General features: G+C 33.7%; 1 protein-coding gene across 1 annotated transcript in view; it reads left to right on the plus strand.

Moving 5' to 3' along the window:
* LOC128868091 (maternal protein pumilio-like) overlaps positions 1-14,586 on the plus strand; it is a 198,677-nt gene extending 184,091 nt beyond the window's left edge. The window contains exon 8 of the mRNA XM_054109826.1: positions 14,524-14,586. Coding sequence (XP_053965801.1) covers positions 14,524-14,571 — 48 coding nt within the window. The 3' untranslated portion in view covers positions 14,572-14,586. The remainder of the gene's footprint in view (positions 1-14,523) is intronic.
* The last annotated feature ends 7,593 nt before the right edge of the window (positions 14,587-22,179 follow it).

Consider the following 22,179-nt stretch of genomic DNA (forward strand, 5'->3'; position numbering starts at 1 on the left):
GGGTTGTCAAGGATTTATCCTGAAGAAACTTCAGAATATTTTAATTTGAAAATTTTTGGCGGTTATAAAAGCATCCTTCAAGAACGTAACAAAATTTTTTATTTATGAAAATGTTGATTATAGAGCGCGCTGCAGGCGATTTCTGGAACCTCCTTTAAAAAAAGACGATTTACGGTGTACATCGTAACTCAGGATTGGATTATCTGAAATCAAAAAACCAAACAAATTTTGTTAATATATTAGATTATCTAGTAATTAATCGTTCGGCTAATCAAAATAGTGAATTTTCACAAAATGGCAGCTTTTAAAAGAAATGAGTTCGATTTTTACGTTAAAATTTGGCCGTAAATTGATTATAAAATGGAAAATAAATATCAGATTTACAAAAGGAACGATTAATTACTAGAAAATGTATCTTTAAAGATTGAGTTAAAACGGTTGACCGATCAAACAAGCCGTTTTCGAGATATCGTATACACCGACTTGAAAAATGCCGTTTTGAAAAAAAACACGTTTAAAGTTTCAATACCTACCTTAAAACGTGCCGAGGCATCTCTACATATTTAGGTATAACTCCGAAAGTATTGCTTAGATCTACTTCAAATTTCGTGCGTATACTTTTGAATATATGTACATTACAAAAATGCAAAGAAAAAAATCGATTTTTTTGAAAGTCATAACTGCGTATAACAACTTACATAAAGCAAATAAATAAAAATAAATAAAAATAAAAATTAAATAAAAATAGAAAATAAATAAAAATAAAAAATAAATAAAAATAAAAAATAAATAAAAATAGAAAATAAATAAAAATAGAAAATAAATAAAAATAGAAAATAAATAAAAATAAAAAACTAAGAGTTGTTGTTGCGAGAATTTTTTTTCTGTACAAATTTCTGAACAAGCACTATATAGAAAGGAGGTGCAATGTCTGTAATCTTCGCCATAATAGCAATTACAGCTCGGGTTGAGCCAGTGTTTCCTTTAATCCACACAAGTGAGTTCATTGCTTTGCTTCTCCTCGCATTTCTAAGGCATAATTCTGCATCAAAATCCTCTGCTCATCTTCTTGGTGGTCTTCCACGCTTTTTACTGCCCATAATAAGAGAGTTGAAGGTCTTCTTCGTAATCCTGCTGACGTCCATCCTGAGTAGGTATCCAAACCATCTCAGCTGCTGAGCTTTTGCGAAACGCACAATGGCTTGGCCTGATATCAGCTGCTCGACCTTGTCATTGTATGTGACTGTGTAGGATCCATGAGCTTCCTTGTTAGGCTCAAAAATGCTTCTGAGGATTTTGCGCTCAAAGCGGAGAAGGTAGTTCTTTATGCTAGATGTCAGTATCCGTGCTGCGTAGCCATATGTTGCTACTGGCCTTATTAGCGTCCTGTAATGTTTGGAGTGCGGCGGGTAGAATAAGGTAACCTCTTTAAATGTTTTTATACAGATGTGGACGTATACACTGCAATAAATAACTATAGCTCTAGGACTTATTGACAAGTTTTGACAATTTATTTGTTTCTTATTTAATTTTTATATGAAAATACATTTCATTTTCATACAGAACGTATATAAATTGGCAAATTAAAAACAATTTTCTTTATTAAAAAAAAAAACACACTTTTTTATCAAAATTTTTCGAAAAAATTTCAGGTATGCAGTTTTGTAGCACATTGAATTTTGGTATAAATAAGTCAGTCCCAAGTGGGTAAATTTTATTTTGAAAACTTTGATCATAATTTTGAATTTTTTTTTTGTCTGTGGTTTTGATATGCATATTTTTCCCCAATAACGAATGCTTGACATTTCTTTGATATGAAAGAAAATGCTCACTACCGTCAGCTAAAACGAAAAGTACCAAAAATCAACGCGATTTTAGAGCGTCTTCGAACTTGCACTTTATGAATTGAATGGGCCGTAAAACTGCATACCAAGATTTTTTCTAAAAATTCTGACTAAAAAGTTAGAATTTGATGAAATGAAAATTTGTTGAATTTTATAAAATTTTATATGGGTTTTGTTGTAGCATCAACTATATTTAATCTTCTATTGGGTACTCGGGTCTGGCCAGACTTTTCCACCTTTGGACGCGAATTTAAATTATTTCTATTAGAGCTAACGACTTGAGCTTCCAGGTAGATTCCTAAAATTTAGTTTTCTATCGCTTTATGCAGATATATTTTTAACAAGGAGTCTCTAACAGGGCGAAAAAAGACTCGCCGCGAGTGCCCAACTGAAGGTTTTAAAAAAGTTGTCCAGCAGATGGTAAAAAAAATAGTCAACACTTAGTCATATGTCACGATTTTGTTATTATGAACGCAGGTGTATATTCTGCAGCGACTCAGAAAAAATATTTTGAAAAATATCTCGATCTCAGCGCTACCTTCTGTTGTTGTTGTTGCAGTAGAAACATTCCGCATAGAATTTGGTAAATGCTGCTGGAGTGACAGTGCTTAGTCAGACATAAATTCGGTAAAGTTCCAGCAACGTAGAAGAGAGACTTCTGTTGCTTCAACATTGCGAATTTTCTATTGGTTTTGCTGGTCGTATTCAAACAACTTGCAATTGTTAGTGTTTAGTTGAACAAAATTTCAGATTTTATGGGAAATGCTATGCCTCCTTTTCAATTAACCATTATTTTCCTCCATTATTATGGAATTGATAACATATCAAACAGAACCAGTACCCTACAACAAGTAGGCAGTACCCTACCACCAATACTTCCAGAGATATGCTGTAGGAAAATTTAAGTTAGTTATAGGGGTGTCACGCCCCTTAAAATTTTCTAATTTTTTTTTTAGCTAAGACGATTTAAATAAAATATATTTAGCCGCTTTCCAGTTTTTTGAACAGAAAAAATAAAAAGGTATTTGATTTCAAAATATGTACAAGTAGTAGTATAGATTCTGTGCACTTTTGTTGTTGTTGTTTACTGAACCCTGTTCAGAGTTGCTAGATCATTAGTTATCGTAGTTCCAACCTCCCTAATTATCTAATGGTAGGCCTAAAAAGCGAGCTGTTTCGCTGGGGTGAGCCAGAGATAGAGAGAGAGAGGAAGTGAAAGGTGGGAGAAGGCATGAACGTTTGCATTCGACTCGCAGCAAATTATTGGGAGCAAATTTTGCATTTGATTAACAGCGTCGCATTAAGCGTTCACTCAAAGCGCGTCATAATCACTATCCGCGCTATGCGCATATTAAACGTAGCCTTTCATTGAAGGAGGAGGACTACATGGCGTATACTGCCCCTCAGTCGGTCTGCGCCCAACATTGCGTATACTCAACTCTACTTAGCATGTTCCAGAAAGTTTAATAAAAGTGAAATCCATATACATATGCATATAATGCAACCTTACATATTTAACATTTCTAAGTTCACATACAGACATTAAACAACTTACTTGTAGTCGTGTTTCATGTTTTACTTTCCCACTGTGACTTTATCTCTACTAATTTCTGGGAAACAATTCCACTACCATAAATTACACCACTGCATGATTATGCGTGTTATTCAGGGTGTGGTTTAAATACACAACTGCAAATACCACTTATCATTATTTTTGTCATGTCTTTCTGCCATTGTTGGCTTATTTTTATTCTCACTCACCGTAATGTGTCCTTTGTGGGCTACTGCCACGCGGCTGCAGCATGACTTGCACATCCTGTGTTGATAGTAGTGCGTGTCACCTATCATTAAACAACGCTTAAATTGAATTAATCAAATTAAATGCTATGCACCGAGCAAAAAACAGCACACACACACACACACACCGAATGCAATCCAATGAAAGTGGAATTTAAGTACTTTCACTAGAAAAGTATCTTCTGCTGAATGAGTTGCAGAAAAGTACTGCAGAGAAAATGAAAAAATTACAAGTACTTTAAGGCCACTTACGCGGCATGGATTACTTTGTTTTGGCGAAAAACTTTGAAGTTTGTTGTTTGTTCAGCATTGGAGCTTTCGTTGAATTTATTTCTTGCACTATTATTTATTCCTGCACTACTAAATGGCTGGCTTCACTAAAACAAAAATAATAAAAATTATTCTGCTTACATACGAGAACAACCATATGCAAATGTGTGTTTAATTTAAAATTCATGGTTACGAATTATCGTTATTTACACCTTGAGGGCGGCCGAAGCTTCGACGCAAACCACAAATGTAATTTGCGCATTTGCTTATTTTCGCATAAAAAAGTAAATATACGCACATGGGCAAAATAGTAAGTACGTGCGCATTTGTAGTTGAGGACACTATTAACGATAATTTCTGATAGCCTTTCAAATGGCAATGAAAAAAAATATTGCGTACAAAAAAACAATAATAAAATAAGAATGAAAGAATAAAATACAACTAAAAAATTAAGAATGAAAAAAAACAATAAAAAAATAAAGAGCAAAAAAAAAAATCACACAAAAGAAAAAAAACTAAAAAAAATAGAATTAAAAAAAAAAAAATTAAAAAAAATAGAATTAAAAAAAAAAATTAAAAAAAATAAAATTAAAAACAAAAATTAAAAAAAATAAAATTAAAAACAAAAATTAAAAAAAATAAAATTAAAAAATAAAATGAAAAAACAAAAAAAAACAAAATTTAATTCACTCTACTCACGCAATGCTCATTTCTAGGCATCTAAGAACTGAATTACTTTTCATTTGACTTCAAATAAGCAAGTGAACAAGTAAAGCAGCCAACCTTCTTGAAAGACGACCAACTGTCACAAAAACTGAGAATAAATAGAACTGGGAAATTTACTGTTATATGGTTAAAATTAAGCTGCAGGCTAAAGTAGTGTCCTTATTATTTTGGACGCATATATCTATACATATGTTGTAACTACGTATATACATATATGTACCATGAGCATATATACTCGTGCGGCTATGCAGGTGTGTCGTTTAACATGCAACATGTGGTATGAATAATTAACTCATAAATGAAGCATATGCTAATTAGCATTAAATTAACTTTAAACTATTGCACAAACACAGATGAGGCAAAAAATTATTAAAGGAGTTTGTGGGTGCATAGACACATACATTTAAATGTACTAATCCGTGAGCCATTAAATTTAAATAGTCCACATATCTTCGACAGGGTCTTAAATTCTTCTGGAAATTGTTTTTTTTGTAGGCATAATACAAAGTCAAGTGGAAAATGTTGAAAAAGAAATTAATAATATTTGCATTTATTCATTGTTGCAAACTTTGTTATAGTGTTTTTAAAAGTGAAATATCTTTTCTTTCGTTTCTTAATTTTTTTGTTTGGAATGAAATGTGTATGCTTAAATTTATTTGTATTGAAAATTTTTGGTAAATACAATTTTTGTAATTTTTTTTTATTTATTAATTTTGTTGTATTTTTTTGTTTAATGTTTTTGTATTTTTTATTCTTTTTTATTTTTTAAATTTTTGTTTGTTTTATGGTAGAATAAAATATACTTAACCGGTCCTGTGTTACACATTTTTGGTAAAAACAATTTTTAAAATTGTTTTCTGTATTAATTTTGTTTTATTTTTTCATTTAATGTTTTTTTTTATTTAATTATTTTTTCATTTACTTTTTTGTATTTAATTTTATTTTTTATTTTTTGTTTGTTTTAATTTTTTTCTATTATTTAATTTTTGTTTTTAATCAAGCTTTTTATTTTTTTTTACTTTTTAAATTTTTATTTTAGAATAAAATACTCTCCAATTTTTTTTGTGTTAAACATTTTTGGTGAAGCAATTTTTTTTAATTCGTTAATTTGTTTTTATTTTATGGTTTTCTATCTATTTTTTTAATTTTTTTATTAAATTTTTTTATTAGATTTTTTGATTACTTCTTATTATATATTTAATTTGTTTTTAATTTGCATTTTTTCCTTTTATTTTATTATTTAATTTGGCTATTAGTTTCTGTTATATTTTGATTTACTTACTTTCCTATTTGTTTATATTTTTAATATCTAATATGTTTTTAATTTTATGTTTAATTTTTTATACTTAATTTTTTTATAATTTTATTTTTTATAATTAATTTTTTTATTTTTATATTTATTTATGTTTTATATGTTGTTTTTTTATTTTATGGTTTTCTTTTTATTATTTTAGTTTTCTATTGTTTTATTTTTTTTATTTTTTTTATAACAGTTTTTAGTTGTTTTATTATATTTTTAATTAACTTAAAAAAAAAGCCTCCGAGGCTAGCGCTGCACTACTTTCTGTTTGTATAACAATTTTATTGTTATGTAAACTTTTATAAAATAAAATAAAATAAATAAAATAATTAACTTTTTTATTGTTGTTTTTTTTTTTTTGTATTTTTTCGTCGTATTTTCTTTTTTAATATTGCTATTAGTTTTGTTTACATTTTGATTTACTTTATTTTTTTTTTGTTCTTATATTTTTTTTGTGTTTTTATTTTTAATATTTTTATGCTATTTGATTTAATTAAATTTTTTATGTACATATTATTTTTTTGTTTGTTAAATTCTATACTATTTATTTTAATTTAATTAAATTTAATTTGTTTCATTTCGTTTTATTCTACCTTATTTCACTTGATTACTGAATATTATTGTATTTTAAAATCTTTTAAATTAATTTGATGTAATTTAATTTTTATTTATTTTATTTTATTCAATTTTACATAACTTATTCTATTTTATTTCATTTTTCTTTTACTCTTTTTATTTTCTTTAACCTATATTTTTTACTTATTTATTATATGTTTACTTGATTTTACAACTTTTGTTTATACTTTTTTGTATTTTTTCTTCGTACATTATTTTTATTTCCTAATTTAGCTTTAGTTCTGTTTACATTTTGATTTACTTAATTTTTTGTTTGTTTTTTTTTAATTTTTTTTTTTAATTTTTTTTGTGATTTTTTATGTTATGTATTTTTTTAATTTAATTTTTTATATCTTATTTATTTATTTTTTGAAATTTTCAACTATTTATTTTAATTTAATTAAATTGTATTTGTTTCATTTGGTTTTATTCAGCTTTCTTTTATTTAATTACTTAATATTATTGTATTTTAAATTCTTTGAAATTAAATTGTTTCGTTTTATTTTTTGTTCTGTTTTTTACTTTATTACTTGTTTGTTCTTCTTTCCTTGTATTATACCTGCTTGATTTTACAGTTTTTGATATGTTTTGCTTAAGTTATGAGTGCCTATTTTTTAAGCTCTTTGTTAAACTTATTTTTAGAAATAAACAATAAATTCATTTTATTTTTTATTATTTTACTTTTGTATTATCTTATTTTATATTATTTAATTTTACTTTATTGCAGTTTATTTTAGTTTCATTTAGTTTAGTTTCGCTTTATCTCATTTGTGTGCATTTACGAAATTTTTTAGTTTTATTTTATTTATTTAATTTTTTTTTTAATTTCATTTCATTTCTTCTATTTCCTGTTTATGCCATTTGAAGTTCTCGTTTTCAAATAATACAATTTTTCTAATGCATGCCCGCCCGCGTATCCATCCATACATAAACAAATTTATACATATTCACCAACAGCCGCATAACAATTACCTTTGGCGTCCTTTCAACATTCATCATCTGCACTTCATTGTTATGCCACACCACGCTTGTGGCCTATGAGTGACGCTGTTTCACAGCAACCAACCAACCAACCAGCGGCATGTCGCCAAACAGCTGTCGCTGCTGCTGCTGCATGCATATACTTTTATAAACATACATATGTATGAATCTGTTTTCCTGCCAGCGTTCTTCATGGCACAACCTGCAACATATTTATATTCACATAAAACAAAAACATTCGCAAAAATGTAAACTTTTGCGGCAACCTCAGCGGCGTGCAACAGTCAGTTGTGGCAGGCAGTAGTTGTTGGATGTAGTCAGTGGCAGTTGTCAGACGACAACTCACTCGCTCATTCACTAGATTCGCCTCGCCTTACAAAAGTGCTTTGAATGTTTTACACATAAACTCATATGCGCATGTGTGTCCATGTATGTGTGCATTTGCAGTTATACATTTCTACTTTGGCAATGCAACTCCCCGCCGGAATATCAAAGTTAAATTAAATTGTAGTTTTGACTTAAAAACTTTATCGTTTCATAGTGGTGTGTTATTCATACGAGTATACTTCAAGGCGTGCGGCTGCATGCGTGGCTTGCTTATTGTGCGCCACATGCACACTTGTATGAGCTGTCGCCGTGCTCATATTGTTTCCTTGCACTTTTGTTGTTTTTCATTGTTATTGGTGCTGTTTTATTTTTTCTTTTTGTTGGTTTTTTTCGCTGTTGCTGTAGCTACCTACCGGCGTCACTTTAACTTCTGGCTTATTGTATATTTTATTTCATTTGAGTGCTGCCTCCGTCCGCCGTTCAACTTCACAGCTTCAATCTGTTTTGCCTGCACCTTAAACTCCTTTCGGTTGCTTCCTTTGCGGTGAACCGTCTGTATGCTGCTCTGTCACCGATGCCTTCCGTCATTCAATCGCATTCGCATTCTCACATTCGCACTCATAAATTCGTATGTATTTGTATAAGTTCCCAAATGCATTAATATGTGTATCTAACACTGCTCATCTTTATGCTATTCTGTCATATTTTCATGCGGGTCTGCGATGAACGTGTATGTGTGTATGTGTGTGTGCACTAACTTTGAAGTTAAAATCATCATAAATTCATGCTGCACAGTTCGTTGACGTATAATTGCAAATAGAAATGTGAACATCCAACTCGAGAGTACACTTATGTATGGAAGTATGTGTGCTTGCAATTCTCCTTTCTACTGCTGCTGGTCCCACATAATAAAATATGCTTTAGTTTACATTTTAGCTTCATATCATAAATGTATTTATGCATTAAGAACGAAATAGTTTTCAAAATTTCATCAACTTCATCATCATTTTGTATAATTAGGTATTGCTGATATTAGGTGGGTAGCTACTTACGTTTTGAGATATGGCGATATCATCAATGTGAAGATGTCAAATCTGAAATGGTCATCGCAAAGTTTGACATTTTTAATAGTAGTCATACCTGTCATACGAATGTTGTTTGTGTTGTACGAGTGCACAGGAGCTTCTAAAGATTCCTCCGGGTTAATTTAAGGAAATTAATCGTACATTTAATCGTGAACTTTTTTGTGCAATGATTTCCCATGACTTTCGACGTGAATTAAACTTATTTGGCGAACGCCCATATTTCTCTTATATTCTCTATCTCCGTCTTCAATCGTAGTCATCCTTCGCCATAGCACGAATTTTGTAAAGATCGCGACTCTTGTCTGGGTCCACCATGCTTGTAGCCAACTTCATGTCATAGGCTCGGCTTCTTATGTCTCTGTTTGTGAGGATTCGCTTTCTTGCACGGTGTCGAGTTCTATCTTGGGATTGCTTACCTTGTCCATACGGTAAATACATCTCCAAGACCCGAAGGAACTGAGTTAAGAAGTAATTCACTTTCTCAAAATTGCTTTGGACCAGAGATGTTAAATAATGATTAGATAATGCTAATGATTGCTAATTAACCTTCTTCTGTGAAATTCTCTAATTCATTAAACAATTAGAATTAGTTCAACTAATTCCCATTAGATAATTGAAATTTTTATTCCAATGGTAAAACTAATTGCAATTAGTTGCCATTAGCAAAAAAAATTGGTTTATCTTTACAATTAGGAATCTAATTGACTTCTGCTAATGCAATTAGATATTCAATTAGGTCGAATTAGAATCAATTATTTTGATATTTTGAAAAACAAAAAAAAAATTAAATGTTCATAATATGAATTTCACACATATATATATTACTTATGTACATAATATGTACTACGTATATTACATACATGAACATCTATTTAACGTATGTACTAACTGTTTATTAACTAGAATGACCGGGTATATTCGCTTTCAGCAATACGAGCTTTTCAAAAGAAAAGTCATTCAAGCGACTCCGCCTTGGACTATTAATAATGCCCGCAAAGGAAAATAGTCGCTCCACAGGGCCTGAAGACGTAAGCGGCGTGTTGCAAAACAGTGCTATGTCCTTTAATTTGGGATATTTGGACCATATATTGCAAGTTTTATCATCATTCAAATATTGATGCATCATATTCGAAATAAAATGCATGCTTTCACCCTCCTCTGTCAATTTTGACAATGAAGCAGTACTTCCTTCTGCAAAAATGTAGTCAGATTTACTAAAAACACCATATACTCGTATGTATATGATTTACTTATGCAGAACTTACCACCATCACTGAAATCATAAAAGGTCGATTCAGTATACCAACCCTCACATTTATGATTTTCGTTTGTTGTAGGAAGGTTCAGCTTGTTAAGTTACACTTTAATAATTCTTTGCAAAAAATTTATTTTTCTCAAAATAATTAATTCTAATTCGAGCTAATTAAATATCTAATTGCATTATCAGAAGTCAATTAGATTTCTAATTGTAAAGGTAAACCATTTTTTTTTGCTAATGGCAACTAATTGCAATTAGTTTTACCATTGGAATAAAAATTTCAATTATCTAATGGGAATTAGTTGAACTCATTCTAATTGTTTGATGAATTAGAGAATATAAACCAATTGCATCAATTGCTAATTCTAATTGGAATTTAACATGTTTGCTTTGGACCCATTTGTCTATTGATGGAATGAGTTTCGCCGTTCATCTGCCACCCGGTTCAGTGCCTTATAGGCTTTGCCACCGCAGCATAGTTTGGCATCTCCGTTCAACGGCGATTGTTTTTTCCTGGTATCCCACGCATCCACTCGTTTCCGGACCATGTTGTCGATAGGTATCTCCCCGCTGATCACAACAACTGCTGCGCCTCAGACAGTGCAGTAGGATGAAGCAACTCTGAGTGCTGCTGTTCGTTCCACAGCCTTCAGTGCTTTGCGCTTGGCTTTTAAGTTTACTGTATCCCCCCATATTTCGCTGCCGTACAGGATTATTGCTTTTGTGGTCAACTTGATTAGCCTTTTTTTATTCTGGGTCGGCCCACCGATGTTCGCCATTAGTGTGCTCAGCATTTTCGTGATCCTCGCTGCTTTAATAGCCGTGTGCCGTATCGGGGCAGGAATGTAAGCATGCAAACGAGTTGAATGCCTAAGTGTTTTACCGCGTTTTGATCATCAGGATGACTTCGGTCCCTCGTTTGGCGAGCTCCAGGATATGGTCCTCAAGCCGAAATTGGATCTTTAATATGACTTGGTTCAGCTTCTTTCTGGCGCCCTCGGTATTTCGCGCTGATACGATCGCCTCTATATCGTCCGTATATCCCACGAGACATTTCTATGCTCAGGTTCGCGTCATAGCTCAGATTCCAGAGATCGAGACGGAAAATAGATCTTTGGCTGCGCCAGACGTTACTATTAAAGTCATTTCAAGCGTTGCTAAGACGATGATGCGTTTCGTCTAGGGGCGTTCGAATTGAGCGCGGCCTACCATGTGCACCACCTCCCCGCGTTCCATGTGTTCCGCGTCGAAAGCTATATTGCTTTGCTGACAGTCCTTCTGCGCTCTCAACTGACTCTGCTAGCCTGCGCTGTATAAGTTTTTCCAGCCGTTTCCGGCGCTGTCCAGCATGCAAAGCGGTGCCATCCTAACGGTTGCGCTGGGTCATCTTTACTCTTACTGATTGGCGTTTCTACAGCTTGGGAAGGTGCATTGAGCGACACACGCATTGTAAACTCGTCTGATCGCGTTTCGGCCACAAGCTTGAAGAATTCCGCCGGGATGCCATCTGAGCCAGGAGCTTTGTTCCTTAAGACTTCTTGCCGCGGTTTTACGCTCTTCTTCAGTGAAAGTGAAGATGAAGAAGATGCCAGAAGCCATTATTAGAGTCTCGGTTCCCGCGCAGCAAGGGTGTGTGGGAAACAGATTGTCTATGATGTTGCTGATGTAATCGCTGTCGAGATGTGGGTCTGTGGAGTTTGCACGTAGCTTCCGTGTAATAAAAATAATACAATAATAAATAAATAAATAGTAATAAATAAATAAATAAATTAAATAAATAAATAATAATAAATAAATAAATGACCAATAGGGGAGAAGGCAAAAAATTCATTAAAATTCTGAATGAGTAATAACAGATTTCACTGAAAAAGCTCTTTTCGGATAAACAGATAATACAGTTATTTTAAAGCTTCGTAGTCCTTAAAAATATTGACATATTTATGAACCTCGGCAAAACATAAACTGGCTTCGAACTAATAGCAGCGAGATAAACTACCAAGTTTTTATAATTTTTGTTTTTTACATTCAATGTTTTTTCTTATGTAGCAAGTTTTGAAGAATATTTTTTGTTTAGACACAGCTAGGAATCAATCTAATATCAGAGATCTTTATGGATTTTTCCTGATTTGCCTTAGACGCTAAGCTGATCTCCTGCATATGGGGGTTGCTCTTATCCAGAGCCCTTAAATTGTTTGCTTATGATTACAGTCTGTTGCTGATAGACTCCGGCAAGTATCAGGCATCAGGTTAAGGTGCTATATAGTACGGTCGCTAGAGACTGTAATAGTCTCATCTTGACATATGGCTGTGCAACATTTTGAGCTCAGTGTGATCTGTGTATGACTTATAAACTAATGCCTGCTTGTTGACTCCTCAGTTGGCCCAAACTTGTCTTGTTTTTCCCCCAAGACATTGCTGCCACCCATCTCCTGTCTCCCATCTCCTTCAAATTACACTCCCATCTTCGCAAAGTAGTCTGTTGCGCCGCACTATCTTAGCTTCACTCATTCCGAGTGACTTCTTTGACCCCATTGCAGGCTTGCTTGGCTTCCACTATTTTCTTTCGCATATTTTGCTTCATTTGCTGGCCTTTGTGCAGGCCACAAAGGTCTTGTGTCTGTAACTGCAACAATTTTTGCTTTGCTTGTTTTGTTTTTGTTTCTGTTCCTGTTTCTTCCACCTCTCCCGTTTGACGTTTGTTATTGTTTGTATTTTGTACATTGCTTGTAGTTAACCGTAAATTGTTGTTAGCACGCCTGTTTTGTTCAATGTACTGTGCTATGGACCCTGTACCGACTCGATATTGTTATTGTTCTTTTCTTGTTGTTTTTGTTAGTGCTACATGAAGCTGCAATAATTTCCTTTAATAATTCCCAGTCATTTGGAAAATAGCATTGTGGCATGGCGTCCGCCCACACCCTTGCTTTTTGCTCCTGCCGGAGCCAACAGCCTTTGTAATTTCTTGCTTTCAGTCTACCTCCTCCATTGCCGATCAGCTCCCATTCCCCGCTTGCTGTTTGTTACTTAATGTCCGCCTCATTGTTCACCGATTCGATGGCAGCCTGTCCGGACTTGGCCACTTTGTGTCTTGTTGGAAGTTGTTGCCACTCTTGTTGACTGCCCGATTTTCCCCTATGTCCTTTGTTGTATGCAATTCTTTGCTGTTAGTTGCGCGTCCCTGAATCTGTTCTGGCTGTACTCTACCGCCCGTCCTGTACCGCCCAAGCCCTCTACAGCGCCAATTTTGTAGCTTTACTTATTGTTTTCATTATTGTATCTGTATATCTGTGTGAGTGTGTGTGTATGTGTGTGTCGCAGTAACCGCCCAAATCGTGTACTTACATAAAAATTTGTATTGCCCATTTTTTCATGTCTTCCGCGCTCTCCTGCGTACCACCCCCTTTCGGTTGGTTCGGTGTGTGCCGGCACAGGCTGCTGTTTTTGTTGCTGCTGCAGCTGTTGCTGTCGCTTTTCCTGGTGCTTGTGTGGCGCCGTTTAACCTTGTATTACTTGTTATTATAATATCGCTTGGTTGCTTTATTATTGTTTTTTCCCCCTGGTTTTGTTTTTGTTGTTTTCGTTTCCTGTTTGGTATCCCTTTTATGGCTTGTATTATTTTGTTTGCGCGTATTTTTGGTTCTTGTTCACGCTCCACTTTGCGGACACTCCTCTCAGTTCTCGCATCTATGGGTGTCTGATTTGTGTTGCTGCTGTTATTACTACTATTACTTTTTTCTTCGTTCTTTTCCTACTTGTTGTTCCATTCGTTCTGCATTTATTTGGTCATATTTTCTTTCCGGATGGCTTGGCAATGGTTTTTTTATTTTTTTTTTCTTGTTTTTTACTTTTTCTGCGAAATTTTTCGTTACTCAGTTTTTCGCATACTCATTAGTCCACCTTTTTATGCTGCTTTTGCCTTTTTGCCCGCTTCTATTGTTATTGTAATTGTGTTTATTGTGCAGTTTGTTGCAGTGATTTTTTCTTTCCGCTCTGCCACACCTTGCGTTCTTCTCCTCTTTGTTCCATTCACTTTGTACGCACTCGCCCATAATTTACTTTCATTACCGATTCTTCCTGCTCTGGCATAACGTGGATCATTAGCTGCAGCTCCTGCCTCCCACAGTGTGTGTCTGTTTATTTGTATGCGTGTGTGTGTGTTGCACCTTGCGTGTGTGCTCATATTATTAAAGAAATCCCCATACGTGGCGGCTGATAAGATTCATAATTAATTATTTTGTATAACAAGAATTTTGGATATTAATTACAACTGATTTTAATTATCCTTTCAACCTTTTAACCTTTTTTCTTTTTCTCTTTTAGGTAAGTCTCTGCTATGATATCGTGCTAAGCATATTAAGTTATGAATAACGGTATGTACACATACACATATACATATAATATATGTAATATAAATACTGCGTTACCTAAAAAGTGTTTAGAACAAAATATAGGAGCTAATGCTTTAAAAAATTTGCGTTTTAAGATACTTTTTTTCGAAAAGATATCGGATTTTAAATTGAAATAAAACAACAAAATTTACTGGGCAATCTTTATCATTTTGTGTTGAACCATTCATGGCATTTATTATTTAAAGATAATCCTTTCCAAATGTAATTCGGCCATCTATAAACACTAATTTTTAACGCCTCGCTTAAGGACTTCGGTCGGTAACTCGTGAATAACTTTAGTAACGTTGGCTTCCAATGCCTCAATCGCAACTGGTTTATCTACAAAGCATTTAGACTTTACAAATCCCCACAAATGAAAGTCCAAAGGTGTGATATCACACAATCTTGGTGGTCAATCCACTGGCCCGAGACGAGGGATAAATTGCTCAGAGAAACGACGACGCACTAAATCCATTATTTTACGGCCTGTATGGCAAGCAGCGTCGCATTGTTAGAACCAAATGTCTTCCCATGTTGAGATGTCAATGAACACTGAACAAAGTTATATAATTAGTTTGATAATAGTCACGCGTGATCTGTCAAAAAACCCTATCGGGGTACCTCCAATCTGATCACCCCTTTTATACATGCACATAATTGTCGCCTACATCCATTGTTGTTGTTTGGCCGAGATCCTCCTCCAATTTTTCATGTGCATCTTGATATTTTTCTGCAAATGGAGGTGCCTGCAGATATATGCCGCCTTAGAAGAGAATTAAAATATAACTTGAGTAAATATTTATTCAGAGTTACCGAGACACGACGAATGGCATAAACAGACTAGGGAAAACACCATTAAAAACGCTGAGTCATGCGTACGTAGAGGGTTTCCCGACCCGAAATTTAAATACCATCTGCCAGGTAGTGTTTGGAATCGATGCTTCGATATATTGGACTATGTACCTGCTCAGTTTACTCAATTACATTACTCCTAGAATTTTTTTTTTTGGAAAGCTGAAAAGGCGTACTAGTCTCTAAAATAATTTACAAATAAGCTCTCATGCATTTTTTTACTGTAATATTTTGAAGTAGGAAATCGTAAGTTCAAAACTTTATTATTAACTGACAGGGCTTGGTTGAAATTTTGTTGATGATTTTTACTAATTGACAAACTCCATCGAAAACATATTGAACATCATCTGAAGGTGTTAGGCATACCTTTTAAATTGGTACGACTGATCAACATAACTTTAACAAACACTTGGACAAAAGTGAAAATTCGAAAAAATATCACCAATCGTTTCGAAGTGAAATCTGGTGTAACACAGGGAGATGCGCTCTCATCCCTACTTTTCAACCTAGTACTCTACGCTGTTGTAAGTGATGATAGATCCAGGAGGCACATTTTTTTTTACAAATCTACACAAATTTGTGCAAATGCGGTACAAATGTTATCAGCTAAGTTAAAGTGCAAAGCATTCGATGGTACGGTCACAAAACGATAGAAGAAGAGGTCGGCCGAAAAGATTTAGAAGTGACATAGAAAAATGCATACGAACTACGGATCCAACTGATATGTCAAGAGAAAAGCTAACCCCCGAGTGACGTGGCGGCGAATGGTAACGAATGCAATGGTTCCCTCCGAACTCTGATTCTTTGATGATGATGACATAATGTACCTTCTGCTCAAATATGAACGAGACGTTATCAATAAAACGGTCCGCGGATGACATATGGCAAAAATAAATTTTTTGTTTTTTGGTAGGACTGTTATAAGCTTACATGGCAAATTTCAGCGTGATATGTCACATGGTTTGTTTTCTGTGCTACTGTAAACAAGTCAAGCTCGAGTGTGCTCTTCGAATTTAACGATGGAAATTCAAGTTGAACAAAGAATTTGTTTGAAAGTTTGTTATTCCAACAAAATTTCGGCTTCAGACGCCTTAAAAATGTTGCAGACAACCACTTACGGTAACCCTGTTAATATTTATTTGTAGGCAGCTAAAGAGAAAACGACCGAACTACGTCTTCGGCCATAAAGGTTTAGTTCGGTTTCGGTTCTGCTTCACCCAAAAATATCCTAATTTCGGCCGAACCTCTCTGAAAATGTTTTTTTATTCAAAAATTATATTAGTCAAATTATTGTACGCTGGCATAGATTCTACTGAAAAAATTTGCTTTGAAATATTTGTCAGCTCATCCATTGAATGTGGTTGGTGAGCAACTGCTCAGTGCCGCAGGCATGACGTTGCCGCTGGAAAGGTGAAAATACCCCAAAAGGCCTTGAAAATTATCAGTTCGGCCTCGGCAGAAATGGAGCGAAGTTCTGATCGGCCGTAAAAATCGGTGACCGGTCGCTCTATACTTCTAAAAGATTGTGTGTATAAATACAATATGGTGTAAACTGAGTTATTCAATTTTCGATGAAGGATCTAATGACAGAAGAGGATTTTCTAAACTGTAACTAACACTGAATATATTTCACTTAAAATTAAATTTTAAATTAAAATTAATTTAATTTATTTAAAGGCTCGAGTCTAATAAGAAGCGAACTGAAAAAAATTGGAAACAAAAAACAACAAAAAAAAAAACAATTAATACATAAATAAATGAAAACAAATGTAAAGGAATACATAAAAAAATAAAATAAAAATATATAAAGGAAAAAAAAAAACGAAAGCAAACAAACTAGATAACAAAAAAAAAAACACCATTAATAAATAAATAAATAAAAGTAAATAAATAGAAAAACTTCAAAACAAAAAATTAAAAGCAAAAAGTTAAAATAAAAAAAAAAATAAAAATTTAGAAACATTAATGAAAATTAAAAGAAAATTACAAAGAACATTAAAAGAAAATTAAAAAAAAAGTTTACAAAATTAATTGAACAAAAACTTAAAAAATAAAGAAACATCAAAAACACAGGAAAAAACAAATAAATAATAAATAAATAATATAAATAACAAACAAATAATAAATAAATAATAAATAAATAATAAATAAATAATAAATAAATAATAAATAAATAATAAATAAATAAATAATAAATAAAATTAAAAAAAAAAAAAATTTTTTTTAAATATATTTTTTTGGTAAAATTTTTTATGAACATTTTCGTTCCCATATATTTGACCAAGGGGGTTGCTATTTCAGGAGTATTCTCAAAACATATCTGAGGCATAGTATGTTTACGCTACAACAAACACAACAATAACAATAACCATTTTTTGGTAGTTCTTTTCAAAAATAAAAAAAATTCTGCAAATTTAATATTTTTGTATTCTGTTTTATTCTAAAACGGTAAGAAACATAAAACTAAAATAAAAGTGTTAAAGCGAACCGAAGATATTTCGTTTCAAAAAACTGTACCAAAAATTTCAATATTGAGTAAATCTCGAAATTATTAAATTATTTTCGTTTTTTTTTTTGCCCTGATTTGTTTTTCTTGTATTTAAATTATATTTTATTCTAAAAAATTAAACAAAAAAAAAAAGCAATTTATAAAGTATTAAAACGCATCGAAGATATTTCGTTCCAAAAAACTATATCAAAAATTTCAATATTGAATAAATCTCGAAGTTATTAAATAAAATTAAAATTATTTTCAAAACTATTTTGGCTTAATTCTATATATATTCTATATATATTCTATATATATTCTATACACTATACCTACACAAGCCTACAAATGAACCAATTTTCAGAAAATCGTTCAGAAAAGCGAATGTAGATGAAAATATGAGGAGCTCGTTTGACAAACTCTTTAGCTTCCAATACCTTAATGCATTTGCAAGTTTAAGATGCAAACTCACTTGGCGCATATCAATAATTAACTGTAATTCTATGCAGAATCATTCCACCGTAAATAAGTTCTCACCTAAACGCAACACCTTACCTACATCCTAAATTGCCCAAATCGACTAATCCCGCCCCCAGCGATGCGGCGCATTGCTTGTAATTTGAGCCTCATTTAGTGCTATTTTACGTGATCGTCGCTGCCAATCAAATGTAAATTCAAATTCAAATGCAAATTTGCAACATTTCGACCCTTTACCAGTCCCCTGCCAATTTGAATTGAATTAATGCAATCTCAGCGCTTCCAACTACTACACACAATTCGCAAAAAAAATTAGAATCCCACACCCAAACTCACGACGGCAACAAACACCACATTACGTACATACATATGTATGTGTGTGTGCTTCCACCTCAGAATTTCTCGTGTGAGAGGAGCAGAAGTGGTTTGGTTTGGTCTTTTGGTTGTGCAGTGAAGGTGTGCTGTCTAGCAACATTGTAACTTGCTCGTATTAACGATTCATGCGACCAAATAAATCAATTCTAATTAACGTCGTCATTGAACGAACTTGGCGGTATGCTAAACTAAACATTCACTCACACATACACGTGCGCAGATTACACTTGTGCTCATTCACCCAAAACACTAAATTATTGACAGCACTTTGTGTTTCCTCTTCTTGTCTCTATCTCCCTCTCTTCCTCTCTCCCTCCAGCTCTATTCAATTGCGCCCGAATTGGTTGTGGTTTATGCTGCAAATATTAACCAAAGCCTATTCATTCAAACATATAAAGTGAGTGGCATAGTTCACTTCATACTTCATAAGTCGCCTTGTGTTGAGAAGTTTTGACTATTTATTTTTAATTTAAATTGTGTTTTTATGTATTTCATAACAAAATTCTTAGAAGTTCCATAAATTCTCCAAGTTTCAAACTTTGTAAAAAATTTATAAAAAAAGTTCATAAAAGCTTAAAGAATCTGGGTACGAAGTTAGCTTATAGCCCATTAAATTTCAGTGCATTTTATTACAAATTTGCAGTGTCTTGTAATACTCGTTTATTCTAAACATTCCGGATTGCTTGTGCGAATGCGCTACACAGCTATTCAGACGTTCATTGCTGGGAGAACGGCCCTGCAAATCCTTTCTAGACCATCCCTTCTAACCTAACCCAAGCTAATCTATGAAAAACATACTCGACAGTTAAAATGTGAACAGGTCCAGATTTTTCTCACAGGCCTTTTCAAAAACTCTGCTTCATTTGCCGTCAGACTGCAGTGAATGCATGAAAGTAGGAAGTGCGCGCGTTAAATAGCTTCTAAATATATTGTGACCCATTTACACTCGGTTTAACAGCGCAGAGTTTCAGAGTAATTCATGTACATATGTAGAGGTGTATGTATTGGCATATAAAGCGTATATTGTTGTTGATATCATAGCTAATGACTGAATGGGCCGCTGATTTATCTTAACACCTGCCCGCTGCATGCTAGCAGACCAGCTGGCTATGGTAAACAAGGTGGTTTAGTTTGTAGCCCCGCCACGCCTGGGCCTTCGCTAGAAGCGTTTGGGGTGAGAATAAAACTAATGACGACAGCGAACGGAAGTGACGTGTTTACATTGTCATTAGAAGCGGACATATCAATGAATGGTAGAAATTGAATATTTCTAGCACAGAGACGGGCAGAAAATTTGGATACCAACCAATATGCACTTTTTGCTGCATAGTTGTCGAAATCTGGCCTCCCTTGCTCGTTTCATTTTGAAAGCGGTTGTATCCATGATCTATCCACTCTGCCTAAGACAGTACGAGTCCATAGAGTCTGAGTTTATGTTTTTAAGAGCGTTAGGTAGGTGTAAACGACAGTCGGTCTTTAAACTATCCGAGTTAGACCGTTGCCGATCCATCGTGATACCGCAGTACCAGTTTGCCTGCTACTCTTTGTTAAACCATTTTGTTTTAAGTGCAAGCCCTTTGAATTGGCTGACACTTATATCCTTAACTGGCATACCACGCGTATGCCAGATAAGATGTCTTACATGCTCTTCCTTCTCATTCTTGCAGCTTCTGCAATAGTCCCAATCATTTACGTTCAATCTTTGAGCATGTTGACCTAGGAGACAGTGACCTGTGATTAAAGCAACTAACATAGAGACGTTTTTCCTTCACGATTTAGTAGCGCCTGTCGTCCCATTTCGGCCAAATTGGTTTTGTAGCGTTGCGTGCCAGACTATCAACCCTTCTCGTGTTAGCTGAAGTGACAATGCCATTTGTACCATGCAGTTTGTAGGTTGAGTGGAGTATACCTAAAATTTCCATACCAATTGGGAGGCGAGTGGTAGTGTCCTCTCTTGCTAATTTGTCAGCTTTACATTTTTCTGCTATGCCACTATGCTCTGGCACCCATATCAAATGGATGCGAAAATATTTCGCCATCCCATTAAGAGCAGCCCGGCATTTGCGAGCAATGATGAAATGAGTGATAACCCACCAAGAGATTTAATCGCCGCTTGGCTATCAGAATAAATATACTTGTAGACTTCTCTAAAGGTAGTCACATGTTTGCCTAACCAGATATTCACCTCATTAAGGGGGGAGCCTGGTTTATAAGGTCAAAAAAATCTATTTTTTTTTTTCGTTTTAAGCGATTCCTAATATATTTTAGAATATTCACACAAAGTTACAGAGCATAGTTCTCAATATTTCCGTAGATACAAAGCCAAAGGTAGGCGAGCGTTAGGTAGTTACGCTGTGGCCGGACAGCTATAGTACAAACTTTATCTTCTTTTCTCGACTTTTCATTTTTATGATTTCTTTGAATTGGCGTACATGAATGAAAAAAAACTAATGAACCTTTTGAAATGAATCATAGCTTGTTCTCTTTAGTATTAAATTCTCTTCTATTTGAACTAACAAAATAGGGGAAACAAATTTTTTTAAGATTTTTATACCAAGTTGAAGTGAATTTTTTTTTATAGAAAGGCATTTTTTTTTTAAACCCCCAAAAAGTTGAAGTTTTGAAATTTCTCTCAGTTTTTTTAGTTCATCTAGAATAAAAAATCATGATAATTAGAAATCCATCTATATTAAATTTTTTGCTTTAGATAATAATTACGAGCTGTATCTTGTACGCCAGTTGGAAACTCCAGCGTTGCAGCGCTCTACTAATTTCTATGTTAAACATTTTTTTCAACTTATTTTAACGAGTACAAAAATTTTTTATACTTTTTAAATGTTCATCAAAAGATAGAAAAAACTTTGCAGTGCTAAATTAATTTTTTCCTTAAAAAAAAAAAACAAAAATCGCAAAGAGATGCAATTTTTAGACCTCATAAATCAGGCTCCCCCCTTAATGGCCAGAATTTCAGCCTGAAATTCTTCCTACAGTGATTAGGAAGACAAGCTGCAACGGTTACTTTTGGCTTTTTACAGCAGACATCAAACGTCATCAAGCGTCATCAAGCTCAGAGCCATCAGTAAAAACCTTTAGGCAGTTTTTCCGAGGTTATTGTCAGTCCACTCAGGAGTCCACTGAGCTAGAGTTCTGGTACTAAATAACCTATTAAGAAATCGTTCATTCAAGCAATAGTCAACAGGATTAGTTAAACGCACACCAAGTGTTATGGCCGATTGTCCAAAATCTAAACCGCGCCATTGATTAGGTGCGACGCGGCAATACATACAAGCGCTATACGTTGAACCTTCTAAAGCCTCTTTCTAATCGTGGTCTTGTTCAGAGTCGTTCACCAGACTAAAATCCCGTAAAGGAAGATAGGTGCAATAACAGTCTAAT

Source organism: Anastrepha ludens, chromosome 2 (genome assembly GCF_028408465.1).
Source record: "Anastrepha ludens isolate Willacy chromosome 2, idAnaLude1.1, whole genome shotgun sequence".
Classification (NCBI taxonomy): domain Eukaryota; kingdom Metazoa; phylum Arthropoda; class Insecta; order Diptera; family Tephritidae; genus Anastrepha; species Anastrepha ludens.